The following is a 27832-nucleotide window of genomic DNA, read 5'->3' on the forward strand; positions in this document are numbered from 1 at the left end:
GCGAGTGGGAAGCGGAGAGAGACACGGGGAGGGGGAGGGGACCGGGAACCATTTGAATGAGAGGAGGGGATCACGGGTAGAGTGGGCTCTAGGAGGCAGGGCGAGCACGGGTGTGACGAGGGGGGGCAAGACTCTAGAGCCAGGTAAGGGGAAGCAGGTGCGTTGAGCCGTGTTTTTTTGTGTGGCTTAGTGTCTGAGAGCCTTCGGTGGAAAGGAGACGCCGCCTTTCCCGGGGGCGTGCTTCAAAGCTCCCGAGGTTATCTTTTCCTCCTCAACTAACGGGGCCCCGGGCGGGGGCTCAAGATCCATTTCCAGGGACTGCGCTCCACTCCGCAATTTCCAGGTGGCCACGGGGCTGGGAGTCTCGCGCCGGGGGCCGGCGCTGTCTCGCGAGCCCCCTCCGCGGGCCAGCCAATGGGCTTGGTTTCTGGCGCCGCCCGCCCGCCTGCTGCAGAGCGCTGGGCGCTGCGAGCGGCGCTGCCATTTAAAGGGGCCGCGACCCCTGTCCCGGCTGCTAGGGAGGGAGGTGGAGAAGGAGCGCGGGGCCGTCGCTGTCTGCAGTTCTAGGCTTGTAGCCGTTACTGTAACCCTGCCGCAGGTAGGGGTCGGGCCTTACCAAGCCGAACCGAACCTGCAGGCAGGTTCTCTCAGTAGCCGGGAGGGGGGTCTGAGGAGAGCTCGTAGCTCCAAAATGTCTTCCTGTAAATGCCTGAGGTGGGGGGTGGGCAACAGGAGAAGGAAGCACTGAGGGAGCAATGGGAAAGAGAGACTGGGCTGAGGAAGTGGGCTACCCTGAAGAGGTAACTAGGGGGGAAGGGGTTAGGAAGGGCAGTTTGTGGGGGCTGGGGAAGGGCTGAGGGAGGACCAAGCTCCGCGGGGAGGGGGGGTGGGGCCAGACTGGGTGGGTGAAGACTGAGAAGCCTGGGGGCTCTAGGAGAGTGCGAGGTGGGGGAGGATAGAAACAAATTGCAGGGGCGGGAAAGGTTTCTGGTGGCGACGGTCTTCAGAGGCTTATAAGGGGGCGTTCAGCCCGAGTTGCGGGGAGGGGGGTGAAAGGTAAGGGGGGAGGGGAGCCGGGAGTTGCAGTCGGGGTTTGGGGGGGCGGGCGAGTAGGTGGAGCGACCTGACTGTCCTGCACAAGGTGTAGGCACAAGGCCAGGGCCAGGGAAGGCCACTCCCCACAGGGGGCGCTGTAAGTGGGGGGTGGGGGGAGTGGTCAGTAGGACCAAAGCCTGTGGAAATGCTTGTTGCTTGTGGAGACTGGATCTTGAGAAACCCAAGTGGGTGATGGGGTGTGTCCCAGGGCCTGTATAAGAAGGGCTTCTGCCTAAGACCACCTCTCCTGCCCCCTTGTACTCTTCATCTGCAGCCCATATCCAGCCATCTTCATGGACCCAAGTGATTTCCCTAGTCCATTTGACCCATTGACCCTGCCAGAGAAGCCGCTGGCTGGAGACCTTCCAGTAGACATGGAATTTGGAGAGGATCTGCTGGAATCCCAGACTGCCCCGACTCGCGGATGGGTGCCCCCTGGCCCTTCTCCATCCTCGGGAGCCCTGGACCTGCTTGATACCCCTGCTGTCCTGGAAAAAGACCCTGGCGTAGTCCTGGATGGAGCCACTGAGCTGCTGGGGCTGGGAGGGCTACTCTACAAGGCCCCCTCCCCCCCAGAGGTGGACCATGGTCCTGAAGGAACCCTTGCATGGGATGCAGGAGATCAGACCCTAGAACCTGGGCCCGGGGGCAAGACCCCTGAGATAGTGCCACCTGATCCAGGGGCTGGGGCAAATCCCTCTTCCCTCGAGGGGCTGCTCCAGCCTTTGGCTCCAGATTCCCCAATAACCCTGCAGCCCCCCCATGCTGAAGATGAGGAGACCACCTCCATAGCTATGGGGAGAAGGGGCTCCCCTGGGCAAGAGGAGGAGCTTCCCCAAGGGCAACCACAGAGCCCAAATGGCCCCCCTAGCCCTTCAGTGGGAGAGACTCTGAGGGATGGAATCAAGACTTCTCAGACCAAACCTGGGGGCTCTAGCCCCCCCGCACATCCTTCCTTACCAGGTAGGTTGCCTGACCATCTGGAAACTCAGGCTGGGGAGGGGGCAGTGGGGCGTGAGGAGGGATGGTTGGGTGCTTTGGGAAGTGGCAAGAGGAGGGTGGAGAGGGAAGAGTAGGGATGTGTGGGAAAGGAGTTGTTGGGGCTTGGGAAGGAGGAGTGGGGGCCTGGGGAAGAGCAAGGAAAGTAGGTGTGAGGGGAAGCACAGGGCCTGTGTGGGAGGAATGGGGTGAGGTTTAAGGGAGCTAGTTGGGAGGAACAGATTCGGTGTGAGAGCTTCCCCTTTTCCTGTTTCCCTATCCCAGTGGGCTTTATCCCAGTAGGCTTTTGGTGCCAGTGTCCTTCTGTCAGGATTTGAGGGAGGATACCAGACTTTGTGGGTCTAAGATTTTTCCAGCTGTTTTGTTCTATGTGGGAGTAGGGTTTCTGGGACTGAGGAATGGTACCTAGATTCTGGTACTCTGAATGGCAGAATCTTTTCGAAGGGTGGTGCAAATGCAGGGTCCAGGGTGGTGGATCTGTGGGAGGGGAGGGTAGCCGGCAATTGAGAGGCTGTGGGTCACCCCCCTTCTGGTGCTAGTGGTATGCCTGCAGGCTGGGACCAGGGGGACTGGGGACTTACATAACCGTCCAAGGCCAAGGGAACCTTCCCATATATTGGTGCACCCAGTTTCTCTTGCTACCTTTGGGTGGTTGCCCTTGATTTTGTTGGAATTCTTAAGGAAAGATGTGTTTACCTGTGTTTGCCTCACTCCCAATGATTGGGACAGATAGCTGGTGAAAGGGTAGGATTCTTTCTTTACTGAGATGAGTTGCACACCTTCTGCACTCCACCCCACTTAGTGCAGGGCCTTAAGAAGCCATGGGTACATGACTTTTTTTTTCTTTCAGTTTTGATTAAGTTTGTTCCCCAAGAATGGAGGTGGAGGTTGGCCAGGAAGCAGGTGCTGAGGGTAGTCAACATTTAGGCTGCCTTCTGCTTGCTTTGCAGGAGATGGCCTGACTGGGAAGGCGAGTGAGAAGCCGCCTGAGAGGGTGAGAGGGGGAGGGGATGCAAGAAGTAGTCTGGTTCCCCCTATGGCTCTGGGAAGGACAGACCCTTCATTTTCCCTCCCACTTGTTGCTCTATGGAGAGTGTATGCAAGGAGAGTTAGCAGGGAGCGGGGAGAGCTGTGGGTCCCTCCTAAAGTCTGGGCCAAGGGGATCCTACTCTAGGTGCCCTTTCCCATCTTCTGCCCCCCTCCCAACCCCTAAGGAGTGTTAGCTTGCCCCTGTTATCAGCTTCAACCCCTCCATGTTTCCAAGGTACAGAAGAGAAGCGAACGCGTTAGAAGAGCAGAACCTCCCAAACCTGAGGTTGTGGATTCCACTGAGAGCAGTGAGTAGGATTGGAGGGAATGTGACCTGGCAAATCTGGGTGCAGAACAGAGCCTGAATTGGGGGAGATAGCTCCATAGCATAGAGCCTGTAGCTCCTGTAGTCTCTCCCCGCAGCGAGTGAAATGCCCATCTCCACTATGGGTTGGCATGGGAACCAGGGGCAGTTGGAGAAATTGAAAGCAAGAGCAGGGAGAATGGAGAGTTTTCGGTTTCAGCTGTGCCATCCCTGTCTCCAGTCTTCTCATTTGGAGCCCCTCCCTGGGAGATCACCATGCCACCATGGACCAGTCCACCAGTGGCTTAAGATACCAGTGTAATGGGGGTGGAGAGGTGGAGGCCAAAGACAGCGGGAATGCTGGCAGCATGACTGAAGTGACTGTTGGTGGCTGCAGGCCTGTTCCTGCAATCTTTTCTCACTGCTTTCTCCCCCCTCCTCCCACCCACGTGCCCACCCTGGTCCTCTTCCTCAGTTCCGGTGTCAGATGAGGATTCTGATGCCATGGTAGATGATCCCAATGATGAGGACTTTGTGCCATTCCGGCCCCGGCGTTCTCCTCGCATGTCGCTACGCTCAAGCGCGACACAGAGGGCTGGACGCTCCTCAACGGCCACCAAAATGACTTGCGCACACTGCCGGACACCGCTGCAGAAGGGGCAGACAGCCTATCAGCGCAAAGGGCTGCCTCAGCTCTTCTGCTCTTCCTCCTGTCTTACCACCTTCTCCAAGAAGCCCTCAGGCAAAAAGACCTGTACCTTCTGCAAGAAGTGCGTGACGGCCCTGGGTGGGAGGGAGAGGGACACAGATCAGAGTCATGGGTAGGACAGAGAGTGTTTTGGCAGGAAGCCAGCAGAACAGAGCTGGGAAGGAACAGTTTAGGGAGGAGGTCAGAGAGTATCTGGCTCTGTTGGTCATCATGGGAGCTGCTGAGATATGAGGGCGATTTGGTGGTAAATAATCCATTCTGTTCCCATCCTCTAGGGAGATCTGGAACACCAAGGAGTCCGTTGTGGCTCAGACTGGCTCAGGAGGCTCCTTCCATGAGTTCTGCACATCTGTCTGTCTCTCCCTGTATGAGGCCCAGCAGCAGCGCCCGCTCCCCCAGTCTGGGGATCCGGCTGATGCCACTCGCTGCAGCATATGCCAGAAGACTGGAGAGGTGAGGGCTCTGACTAGGGGCTGATTTGCAGAGTCTGGCCACCCCTGATCTGCTCCCTCCAGTCCTAGGGCTGCAGGGGCCAGACCTTGTGGAAAAGGGGGAGTGGGGAGGAAAGGCAGCCATCATGAGGGAGCGTATTCAAGGATAGAGCTTCTCCAGGATGTATGCAGCTGGCCTTCCCTTGCCTCCCAGGACCTCACCTTCAAGTCGGCAGTCTGATGTACAGGTTGGGGGGCCCCTGGGCCCACTGTCTGCTGTGAAGGTGTAGGGTGAGGTGGGGGTGGGAGTCCTTGCCGTAGGGTGGGTGGTGGTGGCCAGACCCTAGCTCAGGGCGTGTGTGTGTGTATGTGTGGCAGGTCCTGCATGAGGTCAGCAACGGCAGCGTGGTGCACCGGCTCTGCAGCGATACTTGCTTCTCCAAATTCCGCGCCAACAAGGGACTGAAAACCAACTGCTGTGACCAGTGCGGGGCTTACATCTACGCCAAGTCCGGAAGCCCTGGCCCTGAGCTCCTCTTCCACGAGGGCCAACAAAAGCGGTTCTGCAACACAACCTGCTTGGGGGCATACAAGAAGGTGGGGCCGAGGGAGTAGCGTGTTAGCGGGCTGTGGAAGGGGGTGTGGTCCTTGGGTGATAAATAAAGGTGCCTGATGGGGTTCAGGCTGGGAAAAAATAAAACAAATAAAGGGGGTTTCAATTGTATCTGTTACGTTTTATTTTTGAAGCTGGCTGGTGGATACACAGGTCTTTGTTCTATCATCGTCTATACTTTTTTTGTATGCCTGAAATATTTCATGTTTAAAAAATTAAATAATAAAAGTGAAGGGATAAATCCAGCCTCAGCCTCTCCTTCCCCATCCTGACAGAAAAACACACGTGTGTACCCCTGTATTTGGTGCAAGACCCTGTGTAAGAACTTTGAGATGCTATCACATGTGGATCGGAATGGCAAGACCAGCCTGTTCTGTTCCCTGTGCTGTACCACTTCTTACAAAGTGAAGCAGGCAGGGCTCACTGGTAGGTGCAAAGCGCTCTTCTCAGACCCCTGCCGGCCTTCCTTCTCCCTCCCGTATTCCCCTCTTTTAAAGTAATCCCTGCTGCCCAACCTCGGCCCAACCACATCTTCCCGTGGATTTTCTGTTCCATCTCTGCACTGCCTTACACCTTCTGTGCTCTCTCTCTCTCTCTCTCTTCCTCTCTTTTTTTCTTTCTTTTCTTTCTCTCCTTTCTTTCTCTCTGTACCCCAGGCCCTCCCCGACCCTGCAGCTTCTGCCGCCGCAGCCTCTCTGACCCCTGTTACTACAACAAGGTTGACCGCACAGTCTACCAGTTCTGCAGCCCCAGCTGCTGGACCAAGTTCCAGGTACTCCAGACCCTGGACCAGGGGTAAAGGGTGTAGCAACATAGAGAGGGTAGGAAAATTGGGGTAGGTAGGCCTGGGCAGAGCAAAGAATGAGCGTGATGCCCCTGCCCGCCACCACTGCACACATCTTGCCCCTCCCTTACTTGTCTTCCTTCCCTCCAGCGCACAAGCCCTGAGGGGGGCATTCATCTGAGCTGCCACTACTGCCACAGCCTCTTCAGTGGCAAACCTGAGGTCTTGGATTGGCAGGTAAGACCCCTGACCCTTTGCTCCCACCCACATCTAGCCACATGACTCAACATCTTGTCTTGGGGGATCCTTCCGCTTGGCCCCTGCCAGGTTGCTATGTCACAGCTCTTGTCCTCCCCACCCTGTGCCCCCATCTTAGGACCAGGTGTTCCAGTTCTGCTGCCGTGATTGCTGTGAGGATTTCAAGAGGCTTCGGGGTGTGGTGTCCCAGTGTGAGCACTGCCGGCAAGAGAAACTTCTGCATGAGAAACTCAGATTCAGTGGAGTGGAGAAGAGCTTCTGTAGTGAAGGTAAGGCAGTAGGGAAGGCCCAGAAGCTTCTGGATCTCCCAGCCAGGCAAAAGGGCAGAGAAAGGAGAAAGGCTGGTATGTGGCCCATAGGGATAGGTCTTCTTGGGATGCTCTACCTTTGTTCTGAGAATTTGGGCACCAGAGCTGTTTTTTTGTGTGTGTGTATTTTTTTTTTTTTGCTTGTTTGTTTTATTCATTATTCATTTTTATTGGAAAGGCATATTTACAAAAAGGAGAGACACAGAGAAAGATCTTGCATCCTCTGGCTCAGTCCCCAAATGGTCGCAACAACCATTGGTGTGGTGATCCAAAGCCAGGAGCTTCTGGATCTCCTACATGGGTGCAGGGTCCCAAGGCTTTGGGCCGTCCTCTACTGCTTTCCCAGGCCACAAGCAGGGAGCTGGATGGGAAGTGGAACAGCCGGGACATGAACTGGCGCCCATATGGGATTCCAGGGTGTGGAGGGGAAGGCTTAGCCAGTTGAGGCAATACACCAGCCCCACTAGGGTGTTTAAAGAGAGGTTCTAAGTATACTGCCTTAAAAAGATTGGGTCTCAGGCTCTTGGGTATCTCTCTTCCTGGACTCTTGGCTCCTCTCCTCTTTCTAGGCTGTGTGCTGCTATACAAGCAGGACTTCACCAAGAAGCTGGGTTTGTGCTGCATCACTTGCACTTACTGCTCCCAAACCTGCCAACGTGGGGTCACTGAGCAGCTGGATGGCAGTACCTGGGACTTTTGCAGTGAGGACTGTAAGAGCAAGTACCTACTGTGGTATTGCAAGGTAAGATGGGTAGCACATTGGGTGGGAGGGAAGTGAATGACAGTGAGCATGGGCTGTTGTGCTGGGGTTGGGGAATGGGCAGATCTGCGGGAGGGGAGACAATGTCCAGTTTCCAAGCTGGCCCATTCTTTAAGGGGAGGAATATGATTTATTTATCCCAAGGGAAGGGCCCAGCACATTTAGGAAGGCAGATCTGACCATCCTGTTGACACCTTCAGGCTGCCCGGTGCCATGCCTGTAAGCGCCAGGGAAAGCTGCTGGAGACCATCCACTGGCGTGGGCAGATCCGTCATTTCTGCAACCAACAGTGTCTGCTGCGCTTCTACAGCCAGCAGAACCAACCCAACCTGGACACCCAGAGTGGGCCCGAGAGCCTCCTGAACAGTGAGTCCCTGGCAGGGGCACGCTCTTAGAACTGGGCTTGGACTCTTACACTTGTAGGCCCAGCCCCTGTCTTCTTCCCCTCCCTGACCAGAGCTCCTGGTACTGTGCTGTCTTTTCACTTCAGAACTCTACAAGTACCAGGGATAATCATGGAGTGATATTCTACATGTTTTCTGTGAAGGAAAGACTGATGGACTGTGTGCCTCCCCAGATGGGAGGGGACCTGCAGGGGTTATGGATAGTTTTCAGAAAGAAGAAACTGTCACTATAAGCCCTGTCTTTAATGTACCTAAAGACGGCATTTTCTTTTTCCTAGAATGTTAGCCCAGATTTTTTTGCAATTTAGGGATATGCAAGCCCCGAGAGCCATCTCAGTAGAATTCAAACTTGCGGGGTGGTGTGGGTTGGGAGAAATGTAATGTTCCACTCCTCTTGGTTGCCAGGAGAAAAGACTCTCCCTGGCTTGTGTTTCTGTGGCTTAGTGAAGACTAGACCTGGCTTCACAAGGAGGGGAAATTCTAGACTTCCCAATTTCTATTTGGTGCACCTCTTAATGAAGTTTTCTTGGAAGTGGGGTGAGGTCAGCTACTTCCTTAGGTGACAGCATTCATTTATTTTGATCTACAGGTCAGTCTTCTGATTCAAAACCCCAGACACCCTCTCAAACCAAAGTGGAGAACAACACCACAGTGAGGACCACAGAGGAAAGTGGGAATTTGGGCAAGGTAGGGGTAAAAGCCATGGAGGACAATCTCAGGAAGGTGTAATAGTTGACAGCAATAACAGTGCTTTGTCGCTGCAGATCCCTGCAAAGACCCGATCAACTCCGACTTCCACTCCTCCTCCACCCCCACCTCCTCCAGCTACACCACGCAAAAACAAAGCTGCCATGTGTAAGCCACTGATGCAGAATCGAGGCATCTCATGCAAGGTGGAAATGAAGTCCAAAGGAATTCAGACAGGTGAGTCAGTGTACCAAGTACCTAGATATCACATGCTGCATCCCAGAGTCCTGGGCCTCCGACACCATTTCCAAGAGCCAGGTATAAAGGAATTCCTTGGGTGGCTGACATATCATGGAGAATTATAGAATGGTCTCTCAACCTTTGGTTCACTGAGCATGTGTGACAGCTTTTAAGGATGACAAGCGAACATCAGGTTCTAGGTCAGATGTGACCTGTCTAGCAGGGACTCTGAGAACACCCCTTTCTTGTCAACAGAAGAGTGGAAGCCACAGGTGATTGTGCTGCCCATCCCAGTGCCCATCTTCGTGCCAGTGCCTATGCATCTGTACTGCCAGAAAGTCCCGGTGCCTTTCTCCATGCCTATTCCGGTAAGTTTTCCTGCTTGTCCTTTCCGGGCGAGATGCACTCGTTCCCCTACTCATTGGCAGCCCCTCTTGTCTGCTGGTGTGGTTCTTGGCTTTTACTTGGGATTCATGCTTCCAGGTGCCTGTGCCCATGTTCTTGCCCACTACCTTGGAGAGCACAGACAAGATTGTTGAGACCATTGAGGAGCTGAAGGTGAAGATCCCTTCCAACCCCTTGGAGGCTGACATCCTGGCTATGGCAGAAATGATTGCAGAGGCTGAGGAGTTGGACAAGGCCTCATCAGATCTTTGTGGTATGTCATGGACAGTGACAATGAAGGAGACAGTCTGTAACGGAGTGGAGGGTGGTGATTTCGGTGCCCAGTGGAATGGTGGGGGGATAATTGGAATTGGCCCATGAAGGCCTATGAGGGTGTTAAGCAGGAGCTGCAGCTGTTATACCAACTTCTCTGCCTCCCAGATCTTGTGAGTAACCAAAGCGCAGAGGGACTTCTGGAAGACTGTGACCTGTTTGGGCCTGCTCGAGATGATGTCCTGGCCATGGCTGTCAAGATGGCCAATGTCTTGGATGAACCTGGGCAAGACTTGGAGGCAGACTTCCCCAAGAGTGAGTAGAATTTCAAGGCATGTCCACTGAGTGTAGTAGCATTTGTGTCATCAGGAAAGGAGTGTTATTTGTGACAACTGAACATGACCTTAAGCAGTGCTCATTCTGACCCTAAAATAGAAAGTTCTTCTAAGGAGTAGTGCTACAAGTACCAGGACCAATATACCATTTTGTACCTAAGAGTCTTGCTTTTTGTGTTTCTAAGCTTGTACATGCCTTTTAATTGTAATAATAAACAACAAAACCCAGCAAAACATAAAAGGTTATGTATACAATCAAGTAGTATTTACATTGTTGTGAATGTTTGTGGTTTTGTGCTGAGGGCATTTTTGGTATATCCTGGCTGGTTCCTGCTGACTCCACTGAAGCCAAAAAGCTCATCTGGAGTCAAGTGGCCAAGAAGCAGGGGTGGGAGGAGAGAACTGCTGCACTGAGAGAGATTGATTTCTCCTTTCTTTCCCTGCTGTTAGATCCTTTAGACATTAACCCCAGTGTAGACTTTTTGTTTGACTGTGGCCTGGTAGGACCTGAGGATGTGTCTGCCGAACAAGACTTGCCCCGAACCATGAGAAAGGTAAGGGCTGAGACTGTTGCACACACCATGGAAGGATAGAGGCTCAAAGGGGAGGGTTTGCTCTTGGAACCAAGCTTGAGTCAGTTTCCTGGTGGTAACCATAGTCCTCACTACCTCCCATGGTGCCTCTAACCTTACCTCTGCCACCCCTCTTCTTTTCCCCTTTAGGGTCAAAAGCGGCTGGTGCTTTCAGAAAGCTGTTCCCGGGATTCCATGAGTAGCCAGCCTAGCTGTACCGGACTCAACTATTCATATGGTGTCAATGCTTGGAAGTGCTGGGTACAGTCAAAATATGCCAACGGAGAAACCAGCAAGGGCGATGAGCTGCGTTTTGGCCGTAAGCTCCCAGGGGAGGGAGGCAGGGACCAAGAGGAAGAGGAGGGTCTGGGCCTGAAATTTAGCTGAAGATATCTAGGAGGGATAAGGGTATGATTGTTTCAGGGTGCCCTGTGAAGAGGAGAAGGAGTTGTAGATGAGAGGGAGGTGCTGTCTAGGTTGGAGGCTGAGGGCCGTTTTTGTAATTGGTGGGTTTGTTCAGGAGTAAGTGTGACTAAGGTGGGGGGCATTGATGGTGCTGGAGCAAAGTGAGATTCTCCAAGTAGTTTTCTTAGTCCTTCCCCCTCTACTTGCATATCATTGCAGCCAAACCCATGCGTATCAAAGAGGATATTCTCGCCTGCTCAGCTGCTGAACTGAACTATGGCCTGGCTCAGTTTGTGAGAGAAATCACTCGACCCAATGGTGAACGATATGAACCTGATAGTATCTACTATTTGTGTCTTGGCATCCAACAGGTACTTCTCCCGCACCACCTCATTTCCTGTAACTCAACACGATAAACAGGGTCCTACCAGAAAAGCTGCTGCCCCATTCCCTATTCTCACCTTATCTCCTACCCCAAGCTAGCAGTTTGCCTTTATTCTCCCACTCCAGAGAGAACACAAGATGCCAATATTCTTGCAAAGTTCAAGTTTCATCCTAGGACTGTTGGCCAGGGAGCAGTGTGCATTCCTGTCTGGATCCCTTTTGTAACCCTTAAGCCATTTTGAAAAGGGGATGGATGGATAGAACTGGGCTCCTTGGTGGCATAGTGCCTAACTCCTATTGGCGGAGGTCAGCTATGCCTCACCTGATTGGGGGAGGCGGGAGCTGAGCTTCTGAAGATTGTCTCCTCTTGAGGCACAGCCTCAGTGCGTCTGAGTGTGCTGGGTACAGCATGGCGGAAGCACTCTGGGCCACCCAAACACCCATCTCCCATTGTCTGCTAATTATCAAGGACACCACACCTGTTGTCTTACTTTTAGTATCTAGTCTGGCTTTACATGGCTCTGCTTTTTTCTTTCTGCAGTACTTGCTGGAAAATAACCGAATGGTGAACATTTTCACGGACCTTTACTACCTGACTTTCGTTCAAGAACTCAACAAGTCTCTGAGTACCTGGCAGCCCACGCTCCTCCCCAACAGTAAGGGAGGGGAACTTAGCAACTCCAAATACTCTTTCCTCCAACAGTCCCCTGTGCTATTCCAAGAGTCCTGTGCATTTTGGCCAGCCACTCTTCACTGGAGAGGAGGGGCCTAAGGGCTAGATGCCTCAAGGTTTGGAGTTAGAGCAGCAGGAGCCCCTGTCATTGAATATGAGCAGGGGGAAAAAACCTCAAATCTGAAGAGCTATTTCTGGGACTAAAACAAGATGGGCCTGGGTTTGGGTAGTAAATGAAGAAAGAAACCCAAAGAAAGTTGTGTGACTTTTTGAGGTTTGTATCTACCTGCCTACAACTTGAGGGTGGTGAGAGAAACTCCAGACATGGGTGGAAAATACAGTCCTGTGCTATATAACAACATTTAAATTGATGATAGACCCCATATGTACCAGTGGTCCCATAAGATTGTAAGGGAGTGGAAAAATCCCTAACACGTAGGAGTGTCATACTTACCATTGTGTTATAGTTACCTACAGTATTCGTTATTAGAATATGCTGTGTAGGTTTATAGTTTGGGAGCAGTAGGTTCTACCGCATAGCCTAGGTGTGCTGTAGGCTAGAAGATGCAGGTGTGTGTGAGTACACTCACTGATGTCCACAAAATCAGCTAGTGACACCATATCTCAGAACGTGTCCTCAGCAGTAAGCAATTGATGACTGTATGTGAAAAAAAAGAAAACCAAACAGCGAGCAAGTAAGCTAGTACTGCTTTGTGGTAGAGTGGCAGGCCTTAGTCAGTGGTCATAAAGAATTGAGTGGTAAATACTTGAGAGGGAATGACCAGGATCAGCAGTGGCTGGGTTAGGGGGTCCAGCCCTCCTCACCAACCTCTTCCCTTTGCCTATTGCAGATACAGTGTTCTCCCGAGTGGAGGAAGAGCACCTCTGGGAGTGTAAGCAGCTGGGGGTCTACTCACCCTTTGTCCTTCTCAACACCCTCATGTTCTTCAACACTAAGTTTTTTGGGCTGCAAACAGCTGAGGAACACATGCAGCTGTCCTTCACCAATGTGGTACGGCAGTCTCGCAAGTGTACCACCCCTCGGGGCACCACCAAGGTGGTGAGCATTCGCTACTATGCCCCAGTCCGCCAGAGGAAAGGGCGAGGTATGAGGCTACCACCTTCTTTGCTTTTGCTGCCTTCTCTGCTTTCCCTTCCCTTGCCTCCAGCATAACCCACTATACCTGTCGGGTTGGCCCTCTCCTTTGCCACTGGCTGCTCTCTTCTCCCCTTCCCGTGTTTGTAAAAGGTGGAAATGGCCAGCCGTTCTATCTGATGGGCAGTGGCTCTTGCACAAATAGGAGGTTGATTGGCTGCCTATTTCCCACTTTTCCTCTTTTCAGGCTATTGACTTTGCTTTCCTAAGTTTTGGGGGTGGTGAGCTGGTAGGAAGCTGTTGAATGTGTTTTACTGTGGAGGAGGGAATTGGGACCATCACTGTCCCTGTTCTGGAAGGCAAGCCCAACCTTGCAAACAGGGGCTGTCTTATCAGCTTGATTATATAACTTATGAGATCACCTCTTCAAGAAATCAGCTTGGGGAGGGTATAGAGACTTTGGCCATGAGAACTGGGTGCGGCTGGAGAGCAACACCCTACAGTACAGGATGTTGGGTTGCTGCAGAGAGACTGACCAAGCTCCTCTTCTGCCTATTTTTTCCTTCATGAAACTATTTTGTGTCCTGAGATCTCCCCCAACTGTCTCCAGACTGTGCTCTTAGAGGCGACTTATTGCTCTCAATGAGTCTCTTTCCTCTACTATAGACATAGGTCCTGGGAAACGGAAGAGAGAAGACGAATCCCCAATCTTAGAGCAACGTGAGAACCGCATGAATCCCCTCCGCTGTCCTGTCAAGTTCTATGAATTCTATCTCTCAAAATGGTAAGTGGGCAGGTTTGCAGGATTGGCTTTAGCATGGGGACCCAAGGTGTCTACTGGGCCTTAATACTGATCTTCTGTCCTCCCACTCCCCCACCACCATTGCAGTCCCGAAAGCCTTCGGACTCGAAACGATGTATTCTATCTGCAACCTGAGCGCTCCTGTATCGCTGAGTCACCTCTCTGGTATTCTGTGATCCCCATGGACCGAAGCATGTTGGAGAGCATGCTCAATCGCATTCTGGCTGTGCGTGAGATTTATGAGGAACTGGGGAGCCGTCCTGGGGAAGACGATATAGACTAGAATCCATGTGCCATCCATATCCATCTGTCACATCATGTCCTGTGGTCTTGTCCCCGCACAGTGACTGGCCCAGGAACCAATGCTACTCATCCTGAAGGGCCTGACCGCCCATTTCTACTCACCCCTTCCCTGCCTTCCCTTGGAACCCCTGGCTCTTACCTCCTTCCGTATCACTTGATAACCAAGGGGCCCCAGTCTTCTGTACTCCCAATTATGGGCAGAAACCAGCTGGCCCATTTTCATTATGCTTCAGAGTAAAACTGCTTCTGGAGGAAGACTGTGGGTAGAGTGTTAACAGCTCCGGTGATCCTGTTGGCTTTGGGTTTCCTAACCCACCACCCTGCATAGGCAAGGTCCGTCCTTCCTGGGTTTGACTTAGGGAAGAACCCAGCTGCCTTCTCTGCCCTGTGCCCACTCCCTTCTCTAGTCTTCCCCAGAACCATGTGAAAGGGTCTTGTCTGACAGGTATGGAAGAAATGATGAAAAGTAATGAGAGGACCATTTATCTAAAACATAGACCCTAGGCACTCTTCCCCTCCTGCAAGATAATTGGTGGTTGGCACCCTCTCATCACCATGTCCCCCACCCCATCCATATAAGCGCCAAGCCTTGGTACTGCAACTTAAAAAAAAAATTCCCAATGCTTTTTTTTTTCCCTCAAAGGCAGAGAATGACTTAAAAGTACGGGAAGCAGACTCCTCTTGTGCAGACGCCTATTCCCTTGGTCTATGTTTTTGTCTCTCTGCCATGTTATGTTGGTGTGAGCTATGGTGTCAACATGCTTAGCCCCCTCTGCAATTGCCGCCCTTTAGTTCAGTGGACAGAGCTGCCAAGACAAAAACTACCTTCTGACCTGGCTTGGGGCTGGATTTCCCACTCTCGTTTTAGGAATGAGGAGGGACACTGATCAGTATGCATCTTGCTCATCGTAAGAGCCAGACCAATTTTATGAGGGCCTGGATTGTGCTGGATGGGATCTGTGGTCAAAGGCTTAGCTGAGGAGCTGTGGGTGTGGGCATAGGGCCTGCCTCCGCTGCCTACATCTCTTCCCCGTCTTGCCTTTTGTAGTCTCAGAACGCTGTTAGTGTCTGGCAAAGGAGGTGTACCCAGTTTTTTTCCCTGTTGACTTTGCTGTTCCCCAGCCTCCTTTTTTTGTGTTTTTATAACTGTCACCAGTTTAGCCACTGTTTAAATTGTATATATTGTTCTGAGGCACATGGCCTGTCCCTTAAGTGAGCCATGCCCACCCTTGTGTTGTAGTGAGAAACTGTTGTCACGACTAACCTTCTGTCTCTGGAATTGTTTGTTTCAAATAAAGAGTTAAAGTTGTCTTTTGCCTTTTCTGGGGACAGCAGAGTAGTGTTTGAAGGGTGGAGGACATAAAGCAGCTATGCTAGGTAACCTCAGATCCCTCCGAGTGTCAAGTCAAGTGTTGCACCTCAGTGTGGGAACCACCCTTATCCACCTCATTGAAGGACCCCACTTAGGAATGTGATCTTTTTTATAACAAGTCTCCAGACACCCAGGAACAAAAACGATTATTCCTTGTTGATTAAGGACCTAGGCTGTAATGCCTCCAAGACCAAAATTAATTACACCACAGTCCTATCCCTAGGTAAGGGGAGGCACTGACCAAAAAACAGTTAGTAGTAATATGGGCAGAATGAAATCCATGGTGCTGGGAGAGCAGAGGAATAAGGAATTCATTTCAAGTGTATAGACAGGTTTTTCACCTAGGGAGGTGGCATTTGACCAGGCCCTCAGATACTTCAATGGGAGAGGTTGGGAGGCCACAGGTGTGGAAGAGGGAAGCGTAAGCCTGCTTTTCCAAACAGGGAACATAGATTGAGATCTGTTGCTTTGAGAATAATATCCTTAGGAACAGTGAACGATGAGGGGTTGGGGCATATGTAAAGCCTGCAGATCAGTGGAAGCAGTGTTGCTAAGAGCTTCTGCAGGCCTCAATGGAGGCTGTGGAAATAAGGACGATGGATTCAACCCCTCTCCCACCTAAAGTCCCCTCCCCCCACCACTTAGTTCCCCTATATTATTAGTTTAGTACTTCATAAACAGTCATATGTCCGTCATTGTGGGAATGGACAATGGCAGAGTCCAGCATCCTATTGTCAAGATATAGTTAACAGTTTCATCGGTAGTCCATCTTTGGTCTGGAAGTAGAGATACCCACTGCATTGTATCCTCACATCTGGATATGATAGTATCCATTACACAGTTATCATACATCCCCTTAAATGAAAAGCCACAATACAAAATCAACAACAGGAAGAAAAATAGAAATTTTCATCGCCATGAGGTTATCAAGAGGCTTTGATAATTCAACAGTCCTGAATTGTCAATCTACCGTTCCAATCACGATGAAACCTCTCCAAAATCCATTGGCTGACATAGTCCACCTTAGAGTCTCCATCTGCCCAGATATTCACTGCCAATGCTTGGCTGGAGTATTTGATCAATTTGTTCTGTCGTCCGCCCTCTGCTATGGTACCAGGCGTCCTCTGCAGGCTCCAATGCACTGCCATATCCTCCATGTGCATCTGGATATGCTGTCCACTGCTCCATCTGAACCACTGAGGAGGCCCGACTCTGACACATGCACTCCATGGTCGGACCATGGAACCTGCAATTCTCTCTATGGCTGGGGTTCTGAGTTCAGCAGTTCAGTTGCAGGGATCCCCAAAGAAACTTCATCTGAGGCCATCCCAGACCTGATTCTTGTGTGTGTTTGCCAATACAGGGTCTGGCACAGTCCATCACCCAACTCATCCTACACACACTCTGGTAGTTGCAATTGTTGGATCAGTTCTATTTCTAGCCCTGTCTTCTACATGAACCAATGGGTGCTGCAGTCCAGCACGATCCTGCCCACCATGTACTCGGCCCTCATGCAAACAATGGGAGCTGCAGCCTAGTCAGAGCAACCCGCAATAACCCGCACTAGGCCCACCGCCTGGTTTCTGTGCTTACCAGTATGTACAGTTGACTGGTCCGGTCTGTCCCACATCCCATTCAGCTCTCATACATGCCAATGAGCACTGAAGCCTAGTTCAACCCATCCAGCCCCACTATCCAGTCCACATTGGTGCCAGTGAGTGCCACCATCTGTCTAGCCATGCCTGCGCCTGACAGAATTTCTGGCTCCACTTTTGATTCGAGCTTTGCTATTGTGCACCCTAGGAGGCAGCAGGTGATGGCTCAAGTACTTGGGTCCCTACCACCCATGTAAAAGCAGGATTAAGTTTCAGTTTCCTGGTTTTGACTTGGATTAGTCTCAGCTATTGTGAGAACTGGGGGATTGAACTAATAGATGGAAAACTTTGTATTTCTGTCTTTCATATTTAAATTTTTCCTTTTAATTCCAAAAAATTAAGATAGAGATTGGTATGGTGCAGTAGGTTAAGCCGTTGTCTGTGATGTAAGAATCTGATATGTGCTCCAATTTGGATCCTGGCTATTCCACTCTGATCCAGCTGCCTATTAAAAACACCTCAGCACAAGATGGCCCAAGTATTGGGTCTCTTCCAAACATGTGGGAGATGCAGATGGAGTTCCAGGTTCTTCAGCCTTGCCCAACCCTGGCTGTTGTGGCCATCTGGGGAGTGAACCAGTGAATGAAAATGTGTGTGCTCTAATTCTGCCTTCCAAGTAATTAAATCTTTACAAATTTTTAAAAAATAAATAAAAATAGGTTTGGGGTTACAATTCAGCCTAGCACCTAAGATGCTCGTTAGGATTCCCCTGTCCCATTGTCAGCACCTGGCTTGGAGTGCTGGCTCTGTTCCTGATTGCAGTTTCCTGCTAATGCACACCCTGGAAGGCAAGAGTTGATGGCCGAAGTAGTTGGGTCCCTGACACCTACTTGGGAGACACAACTTGGCTTCTCAGATTCTGATTTCAACTCTCTGCAAGCTCCAGCCATTGCAGACATTTTAGAAGTGAACCAGAAAAAGAAATGAAGTGAACCAGAGATTGGAAGTTGTGTGTGTCCTAGTTGTGACTACTGCAAACATGGAGAGTGAGCCAATGGAAGGATGATTCTGACTCTGTCCCTTCCTCTTCCCTCCCTCTCTCTGTCATTCTGTCAGGTTAAAAATAAGCAAATAGGGCTTGGCAGCGTGGCCTAGTGGCTAAGGTCCTCGCCTTGATCCCATATGGCCGCTGGTTCTAATCCCGGCAGCTCCACTTCCTCTCTATCTCTCCTCCTCTCAGTGTATCTCACTTTGTAATAAAAAAATAAAATAAATCTTTAAAAAAAAAATAAGCAAATAAATACATAAATAATTTTAAAATAAAAATGCCCTTGAAAGTTAAATTTAGTTGGGGCTAGCATTGTATAGCAGTAAAATCACTGCCTGTGATGCCAGTATCCCATATAGGTGCTGGATCACGTCTCAGCTACTCTACTTCCTATTCAGCTGCCTGCCTGTTGCCTGAGAAAGCAGTGCAGGTAGGACTGAAGTGCTTGAGTCCTTGCCATTGGCATGGGAAACCCAGATGAAGCTTCTAGATCTTGGCTTCAGTCAGTTCCATCATGGTTGTTGCTGTCATTTGGGCAGTGAACCAGTGGGTGGAAGCCCTCTGTCCCTGCATTTCAAATAATTTAAAAAATTTTCTTTTAAATGTTGAATTTTATGGTACAATTCTATATAGTCTGGGATTCCGCTCTCCCCGATTCCCACCTCCCGACTGATTTTCCCCATATTGTCACAACAGTACATTCCTTCATAAGGAGTTGCAATTCCATCAGTCTGCTAGGTAAGTGTGCCCCGGCATTGCTGGTACAATGTCAGACAGTCCAGCATCCCATTGTCTACATTATGTCCAACACTTTCATTGGAAGTCCATCTTTTTTTTTTTAAAGAAAGATAAAATTTATTCTGTGTAAAAAAAGGAAATCCACACATTTTTTTCCTCCACAGTATGTAATTTTTTTAAAGATTTGTTTTTATTGGAAACTCAGAGATACAAAGAGGAGGAGCGAAAGAGAGGAAGATCTTCCATTCATTAATTCACTCCTCAAGTGGTGTTAATGGCTGCAGCTGAGCTGGTCTGAAACCAGGAGCCAGGAACTTCTTCTGGGTCTCCCATGTGGGTGCAGGGTCCCAAGGCCTTGGGCCATCCTCAACAGCTTTTCCAGGCCACAAGCAGGGAGCTGGATGGGAGGCAGGGCAGCTGGGATTATAACCGGCACCCATATGGGATCACAGCACATGCAAGGTGAGGACTTTAGTTACTAGGCTACCAAGCTGGGCTCCGCAGTATGCAATTTCCATGAATATTTTAAAGACCCCTTATAGGGTACAGAAATGGTCAGTATTTTGCCTGTGTCATTTGGCAAATATGAATTCCAATTCTCTCACTCAGCTCCTACTTTTCCTAGCTATATGGCCTAAGCAAGTCCGTTAATCTTTGTGGGCCTCAGACTTCTCTTCTGTAAAATGGGAACAATATGATGTCACAACAATGACTAGTGAAGATTAAAGGGGCTCATGTTCAGTTCAGTGCCTGGCATGGGGCAAGTCATTTGATAAACATTAACTCTTGTTGACATTATCAGGAGATGTTGTAAGATCTGATACCAGGTAGCATGAACAGTGACAATGCTGAGGAAGAAAAATATTTGAGAAAGATTTGAGATGGAAAATTCCTAGATTTTGTTTATTGAGTCACTTTATTACATTTTATTGGGAATGAGTTCTAATTGACATCAATTCTGCCAGGTACCAGGATTTTAAGACATGTACCTTGAAGAGTGGGGGCTTTGTGTTTTACAGGGAAGCTGGAGAGAAAACAAAGGCGTGAGGGGTAGGTTCTGGAAAACAAAGTAGGGCCCTGATGGGTAAGAGAGAAAGGGTCATGTTTCAGAAGCTGATTTTTTAAAACGATGATTTAATTATTGATTTGTTTGAAAGGCAGAGTGGCAGGGAAAGCAGAAGAAAGTTATATTCCATATGGTGGTTCACTTCCCAAATGGTCACAATGGCCAGGGCTGGACCAGACTGACGTCAGGGGCCTGCAACTCCATCCGGGTCTCAGATTGTCCTTTGCTGCCTTCTCACATACCTTAGTATGGAGCTTGATTGGAAATGGGCAGCTAGAACTCAAACTGGTCCTCTGATAATGGGATGTGAGTGTCCCAAGCAGTGAATTAACCAACTGTGTCTCACACCTCATTCCTAAAGATTTATGTATTTTTGGGGCCTTTGTGGCTTTGACAGCTTTCCCAGGCCACAAGCAGGGAGCTGAATGGGAAGAGGAGCTGCTGGGATTGGAACCGGTGCCCATATGAGATCCCGGCGTGTTCAAGGTGAGAACATCAGCCGCTAGGCTATGGCGTCGGGCCCTCAAGATACATTTAACCGCTTCATATTTTATTCAGGAGTAGAGATACATAGCGCAATATAGCCTCACTTCTTGGTATGCTACTCTTCCTTATACAGTTCCTCTAGATGAATACATGTACATACATGTTTACCTATGTATCTATTGATCTTGTGTTTTGCATGAAAGCTGTCTTTTTTTAAAGATTCATTTTACTTTCATTGGAAAAGCAGATATACAGAGAGGAGGAGAGACAGAGAGAAAGATCTTCCATCTGATGGTTCACTCCCCAAGCGGCCGCAATGGCTGGAACTGAGGTAATCTGAAGCCAGGAGCCAGGAGCTCTTCCAGGTCTCCCACACAGGTGCAGGGTCCCAAGGCTTTGGGCCATACTCGACTGCTTTTCCAGGCCACAAGCAGGGAGCTGGATGGGAAGTGGAGCTGCCGAGATTAGAACTGGTGCCCATATGGGATCTTGGTGCGTTCAAGGCAAGGACTTTAACCACTAAGCTATCATGCTGGGCCCGTGAAGGCTGTCTTATATGAGACAGAACATATGATATTTATCCTTCTGGGATTGACTTATTTCGCTGAGCATAACAGTCTCTAGTTGGGAAAATGACACAAAAGTTCATCTGGAAACACGAGACCACGACTAGCCAAAACTTTCCTGAAGAATAAAAATAAAACTGAGGGATCACAATTCCAGACCTCAAGACATACTACAGGGCAGTGGTAATCCAAACAGTCTGGTAATGGTTCATAAACAGGGAGTGTCTTAATTCTCTTTTTTTATTCATTAATTACATTGTATTATGTGACACAGTTTCATAGGTACTGGGATTCTCCCCACCCCTCCCCAAACCCTCCCCCCATGGTGGATTCCTCCACTTTGTTGAATAACCATAGTTCAAGTTCAGTTGAGATTCCCCCATTGCAAGCATATACCAAACATAGAGTCCAGCATCTTATTGTCCAGTCAAGTTCAATGGCTTCTTAGGTAGACCCTCTCTGGTTTGAAGACAGAGCCAGCAGAGTATCATCCCGATCAATTAAAAGCTCCAACATACCATCAGTAAAAATTTACATCATTATGGAATTAATTGACATAGTAATGAGTAGCCAATATGTTAAAAATAAATGCTAGTTCTTAACCACCTTCTGTGACCACCTCATTGACATTTCAATTTTAGTTTATACACAACATATAACATTCATAACATATCATGTTATACATAGCATCATATCATCTTAAATTAAGGCAAACATGTGATATTTAACCTTGGGATTGGCTCATTTCCTTAGCATTATGGTTTCCAGTTTGGCCCATTTGGCCACAAAGAACTGCATTTTGTTTTTTTTAATAGCTGAGTAGTATTCCATGGAGTAGATGAACCATAGCTTTCTTATCCAATCCTCTGCTGATGGGCATTTTGGCTGCTTCCATGTTTTTGCAATTACTGATTGTGCTGCTATGAGCATAGGAGTGCATGTTGGTTTCTCGTAAAACAAATGTTCTGGATATATTCCTAGGAGTGCTGTTGCTGGATCATACGGTATGTTGAATTTGAGTTGTTTGAATGTTCTCCATACTGATTTCCATAGAGGCTGTACCAGCCTGCAGCCCCACCAGCAGTGGAGTAGGGATCCCTTTTCCCCGCAACCTCGCCAGCAAGTGTTGTTGGTGCTTTTATTCATGTGGGCCAGTCTTACTGGTGTCAGGTGGTACCTCATTGATGTTTTAATTTGGATTTCCCTTATTGCCAGGGAACTTGAGCATTTTTTCATATGTTTATTTGCCGTTTGGGATTGTTCCTTTGTGAAATGTCTGCCCATTTCCCGTGCCCATTTCTTGAGTGGCTTGTTTATTTTGGTGTTTTGGCTGTTTTGTAATTCTTTGTATATTCTGGAGATTAGCCCTCTATCACCTACGTAGTGCGCGAAGATCTTCTCCCATTCTGTGGGTTGCCTTTTTACTTTGTTGATTATTTCCCTTGCTGTACAGAAGCTTCTTAGTTTGATGAGGTCCCATTTGTTTATTCTAGTCTTGATTGCTATTGCCTTTGGTGTCTTTTTTAGGAAGTCGGGACCTACCCCTAGATCTTGCAGAGTATTTGAGTGTCTTAATTCTTAACATAGTTTTAATGAAAAGGATGCATCCCAATCATAACAGAGTCTAAAACCTTATTACCAGGGCTCGGCGGCGTGGCCTAGTGGCTGAGGTCCTCGCCTTGATCCCATATGGTTGCTGGTTCTGGTCCCGGCGGCTCCACTTCCTCTCTATCTCTCCTCCTCTCAGTATATCTGACTTTGTGATAAAAAGAAAATAAATCTTTAAAAAAAATAAAAAAATAAAACCTTATTACCAGACTTAGAAATAACCAAGTTGGATGAACAGAAAGGAGACTGAGCTGAGCTTTTAGAGCCTTCAGTATGTGGCAAATTTGGTGTGAAATTAAGGTCTAACATACATAATCTCAGTACTGGCAAGCCTTGGGACCCTGTATCCATGTGGGTGTCCCAGAAAAGGCTCTGGACTCCTGGCTTTGGATTGGCTTAGCTCTGGCCATTGTGGCCACTTGAGTAGTGAATCATCGGACAGAAGATCTTCCTCTCTGTCTCTTCCCTCTATGTACATCTGCCTCTCCAATAAAAAATAAATCGTTTAAAAATGTATCTTGACAATAGGATGATGGACTTTCTACCATTGTCTATACCTACATTGTCATGATACACTTCAATAGCAGAATGATGGATTGTTGAAGGACCATGCTGTTGTTATGATACGGGGGAAAACAGTGGAAAAGGGAGGGGGAAGGGAAAATCCATGAGCCTATAGAACTGTGCCATGAGAATAAAAGGAGACTCCTGTGATAGCCATCCTCTCCCATATATGTACAAATGTGTTTGAATATCCCACTACATATGCATGCAAACATGAAGACATGCTTTCGGTACACTCCTATGGCAGCTGACAACCATACAGTCAAGAAAGCATGTTGATTGGTGATGCAGAGGTTTACCTCGGTGTTTCAGAGAACTGGCGAGTAAGTGGCAGAGGGTAAAGACTAGGGGACAAAATAATAGTGCACATTCCTCAAGAGTTTGTTATCACCCAGGTGCTGTTCCAAGGACTTTATTTACAAGGGGCTCTTCAAAAAGGTCAGGGAAATGTGTAGTATGTCAAAAGCCTATGGATTTCAAAATTTTGTGCACCAAAATGAACCCAACGTTTAATTCCATTTTTCCACAAACTTTTGGAAATACTTTCATATAGTTAGCACTTTTAGTCCTTGTGCCAGTGCTGTGACAGGTGCTGTTACTATTCCTGCTTTACAAATAAGGATACTGAAGGATTTTGGCCAAGTAACACGGTCAAAATCACAGGGCTAGGAAATGGCTGCTGCTCTGGATCATGAAGCTACAGACTTCACAGAGGCTTTCTGCTGAACCAGACAATAACCTGTCCCATCCTGTATAAGTCACCTTTCTCCTTCAATTCCACAGTCAATTCATCCTCTTATTTCCCATCAACTTCAATGCATCTGTGTTTTTTAGTATTTATTTTTATTGGAGAGGCATTTATAGAAAGAAGGAGATCTTCGAGAGGAAAAGAGCTTCCATCCACTGGTTCATTCACCAAATGGCCACAACAGCTGAAACTGCACTGATCTGAAGCCAGGAGCCAGGAACCAGGAGCCTATTCCAGGTTCCCACATGGGTGCAGGGTCCCAAGTCATTCTCTGCTGCTTTCCCAGGCCACAAGCAGAGACCTGGATTGGAAGTGGAACAGCATCCTTTTTTCTTTTTCTTTTCTTTTCTTTTCTTTCTTTCTTTCTTTTTTTTTTTTTAACAATGTTTATCTATTTCTTTATATGTGGGGTAAACTTCTCAAATGGCTGCAACAGGTAGGATTGGGCCAGGCTGAATCTAGGAGCCAGGGACTTCTGGATTTCCCACATGAGTGTCAGGGCCCCAAGTGCTTGTTGCTTTCTCAGGTACATTATGAGGGAGCTGAATTAGAGGTGGAGCAGCTGAGACTTGAACCATCACTCATACGAGATGCTGGCATTGCAGACAGTGGCTTAACCTGATACTCCATGATGATGACCCCTGATGCATCTATTTGTTCAAACATCTGTCGTGACCTAGACCTGAAGGTTCTCTACAGTCTGTGTATAATCTTGTCTATAGGATGTTCTGTTGGTCTGGTAGCTTGACTTCTAAGTCGGAAGAGTTTATGTTTTTAAGATTTTAATTTTTAAAAAAGCTGAAATCGAGAGAGAGAATGAGAATCTTCCATCTGCTGGTTCACTCCCCAAGGGGCTGTGCCAGGTCGAAGTTAGGAGTCCAGAGCTTCATCTGAGTCTCCCATGTGAGTGCAGGGGACCAAGAACTTGGCTCCTCTTCTGCTACTTTTCAAGGTGCATTAGCAGGAAGCTAGATTAGAAGCAGAGTAGCTGGAACTTGAACCACCACTCTGATGTGGGCACCACAGTTCCTGCTCCCCTTTGCAAACTGATACACACTTTTTTCCCAATTTTTTTTCTTTTTAGTGTTGTTTCCATAGTTCACAAGGATACACACCCATGAGGACCACCGATTAGGATGGGGAGGGTCTAGGCATGGGGGAAAGTGGGTGGGAGAAACGCTTCCAAATTTCCTTTTCTTTCCTTTTTTTCCTGTATTTGGTGGTGGGGGGAGGGAGGCAGGGAAGACCACTCCCATCTGGAAACTACATCAGTACCCAGGGATGGGGGATATCCACTTAATGTCATCTTACAAACCCTGATTGTGTCACTGATGGTCTCAACCTGCTCTGCAGCTTCACCCCTTACTAGGATCACTCCATTTCCCATCCCATGCATTCTCTGCTGTAGTGACAATGAAATACTTCACTCTTTCTTTTTAAAAAATGATTATTTTATATTGGTAATCTTTACATAGTTGATTAGGGCACAAAGGGTCAAGGGCTACAGGAAAGTGGGTAAGACCATTGTTTCCACATTCTTTTTTTTTCTGTACCTGGCATAAGGGGGGGAGATAAAAGGAGAAGCCCCACCCAGCCTCCCACCCATCCCAGGGTCCCCGATGTGGGGAATGCTCCGAGGTTACTGCTCAAGTTGTTTTGAGAGTTCAACAGTTGTAAATTGCTGCCAATCTCGCCATTCCAAACACAATGAAATCTCTCCAGAATCCACTGGCTGACATAGTTCACTTTAGAGTCTCCGTTTGCCCAGATTTTCACTGCCAACATTTGCCTGGGGTAGATGATCGATTTGTTCTGCCCTCCATCCTTTGTTTTGGTACTAGGTGTCCTCTGCAGGTTCTGATGGACTGCCATATCCTCCATGTGCACCTGGATGTGCTGTTCACTGCTCCATCTGAGCCTCTGAGGAGACTCAGGTTTGACACATGAACTACATGGTCAGACCATGCACTTCTCTTCATGGTTGGGGTCCTGAGATCTGCAGTTCAGTTGGAGGGATCCCCAAAGAAACTTTGTCTGAGGTGATCCCAGACCTGATTCTTGTGTGTGCTTGCCAGTACAGGGTCCAGTACAGTCCGGCGCCCCAATCAGCTTATGCATATGCTGGTGGTTGCAATTGCTGGGTCAGTTCTGTTTCTGGCCCTGTCTTCTACATGAACCAATGGGTATTGCTTCTCGGCGTTTTGGCTAAGATCAAGTGTACATGAACCAATGGGTGTTGCAGTCCAGCACGATCCTGCCCACCATGTACTCGGCCCTCATGCAAACCAGTAGGAGATGCAGCATAGTCAGAGCAACCTGCAATAACCCCCACCAGGCCCACCCCCTGTCCTGGTTCCTGTGCTTGCCAGGATGTACAGCAGACTGGTCCGATCTGTCCCACATCCTATTCAGCTCTCATACATGCCAATGAGCATTGAAGCCTAGTTCAACCCATCCAGCCCCACTATCCAGTCCACACACATGGTGCTGGGTACCGTTCTGTCCAGCCACGTCTGCCTCAGTTGTGGTTTTCATGCTCTCCAGTGGGAGTGGTAACCCAAGAGGGAGGTGCCCACTATTTCCCTACTGGGCCCATTCCCACTGCCGGATCATGCACTCTCCAGGTGGTTCTTCAGTTTAATTTGATAGAATTAGCCCCCATTGCCAGCCTCTGTGGCAAAGCCCAACCAACCCTCACCCACTCTGATTTATGCTTGCACCAGTCAGAACAGTCAGCCCAACCTGGCTTTCCCTGATCTTGCTCACGTGAGGCCCACAGGTGTTATAGCCCTGCCTCGTCTGGTTTTCCCCCATTCCAACTCATGCTCTCCAGTGGGAGTGGTGGTCCAGCAGGGGAGCCCTGTACATTCTCCCTACCGGCTTTGCCCCCTCCTCTCTGGTTCTCATGTGTGTTGGCTAAAATGCTCTTTCAAGGCTTTGTGCCTGTGTCTTCTTCCTGGCCTCCCCTAATTGCACAGACTATGAAACACCTGTGGTGTCCTAAGCCTGTGCAGGTGATTACCATGCAACCTGAAGAAGCACCGCATGCACCCTCATGACACTCAGTACTCTGCCCTGGCGGGAGAGATGGGCTTTCAGAGTGGAGTGGAAGACTCACTTTCCCCAAGGGACTTGGTGGGGGAGCAGGGAAGAAAGTTAGAAACTTCATAGAGGAAATGGTGTCTGAGCTAAGTATTGGATGATTACGAATTTGCCAGTCAAGGCAGTGGAAGAAAACTTCCACCTTGTTTTTGGCTCCTCTATCTGCTTAATGAGCAGATGGAGCAATCTGGTTGTAGATTTAACATCTACAGGGCCGGTTTTGTGGTGCAGTGTATTAAGCTGCCAGTTGTGATGCCAGCATCCTGTATCAGTGTTAATTCAAGTCTTGGCTACTCCACTTCTGGTTCAACTCCCTGTGTTAATGTGTCTGGGAAAGCAGTGGAAAGTGGAAGATGGTCAAATTTAGGGAGTGAACCAGTGGATGGAAGCTTTCTCCCTCTCTGTAACACTGTCTTTCAAGTAAATAATGACTCTTTTAAAAATTATACATCCATAAGAAAAAGATTATACATCCATGAAGTCTACTGCTTTTCTTACTCATTGCCACAGTCCTGGTGGGTTCATGGTGTCATGCAACAGCTCCATAACTGGTCATTCAGTCTCTGACCTTTTCAATCTCTAGTGTGATCTCCATGTGACTTGTAGAATGATCTTCCAAGCACTCAACTCTGAGGGGTCACTTCTATCCTCAAAACACTTAGTGTGGAGCCCGGCGGCGTGGCCTAGTGGCTAAAGTTCTAGCCTTGAATGCGCTGGGATCCCACCTGGGCACCGGTTCTAATCGCAGCAGCTCCACTTCCCATCCAGCTCCCTGCTTGTGGCCTGGGAAAGCAGTCGAGGACAACCCAAAGTCTTGGGACCCTTCACCCACGTGGGAGACCCGGAAGAGGTTCCTGGTTCCCGGCTTCGGATTGGCGCGCACCGGCCCGTTGCAGCTCACTTGGGGAGTGAATCATCGGATGGAAGATCTTCCTCTCTGTCTCTCCTCCTCTCTGTGCATCTGACTTTGCATTAAAAAAAATCTTAAAAAAAAACACACTTTGTGGATTCCTGATACCCCCAGGACAGTCTTCTCTACCCACAGTGACACACAGGCCCATGGGGAGCTGGTATTGATGTGTCTCACCTTC

General features: G+C 49.0%; 1 protein-coding gene across 7 annotated transcripts in view; it reads left to right on the forward strand.

Annotated features, from left to right (window-relative positions):
• The window catches only part of ZMYM3 (zinc finger MYM-type containing 3), an 85354-nt gene extending 70197 nt beyond the window's left edge, over positions 1-15157 (forward strand). For 3 of the 7 annotated variants that reach the window (XM_058658683.1, XM_058658680.1, XM_058658684.1), the window contains exons 2-25: positions 1370-2058; positions 3045-3088; positions 3359-3431; positions 3903-4197; positions 4412-4589; positions 4946-5164; positions 5456-5606; positions 5837-5952; positions 6115-6201; positions 6341-6491; positions 7100-7272; positions 7491-7656; positions 8284-8381; positions 8459-8618; positions 8877-8989; positions 9105-9279; positions 9447-9593; positions 10064-10167; positions 10336-10504; positions 10810-10961; positions 11516-11630; positions 12499-12753; positions 13410-13527; positions 13633-15157. In XM_058658683.1, the coding sequence (XP_058514666.1) occupies positions 1389-2058; positions 3045-3088; positions 3359-3431; positions 3903-4197; positions 4412-4589; positions 4946-5164; positions 5456-5606; positions 5837-5952; positions 6115-6201; positions 6341-6491; positions 7100-7272; positions 7491-7656; positions 8284-8381; positions 8459-8618; positions 8877-8989; positions 9105-9279; positions 9447-9593; positions 10064-10167; positions 10336-10504; positions 10810-10961; positions 11516-11630; positions 12499-12753; positions 13410-13527; positions 13633-13828 (4125 nt within the window). In that variant the 5' untranslated portion in view covers positions 1370-1388 and the 3' untranslated portion in view covers positions 13829-15157. Of the gene's footprint in view, positions 1-48; positions 144-342; positions 599-1369; positions 2059-3044; positions 3089-3358; positions 3432-3902; positions 4198-4411; positions 4590-4945; positions 5165-5455; positions 5607-5836; positions 5953-6114; positions 6202-6340; positions 6492-7099; positions 7273-7490; positions 7657-8283; positions 8382-8456; positions 8619-8876; positions 8990-9104; positions 9280-9446; positions 9594-10063; positions 10168-10335; positions 10505-10809; positions 10962-11515; positions 11631-12498; positions 12754-13409; positions 13528-13632 lie in introns of those variants that run through there. The other 4 variants (XM_058658682.1, XM_004595243.2, XM_058658681.1 and 1 more) reach the window with 4 other exon arrangements.
• The last annotated feature ends 12675 nt before the right edge of the window (positions 15158-27832 follow it).

The sequence above is a fragment of the Ochotona princeps genome, chromosome X (assembly GCF_030435755.1).
Source record: "Ochotona princeps isolate mOchPri1 chromosome X, mOchPri1.hap1, whole genome shotgun sequence".
Lineage (NCBI taxonomy): Eukaryota > Metazoa > Chordata > Mammalia > Lagomorpha > Ochotonidae > Ochotona > Ochotona princeps.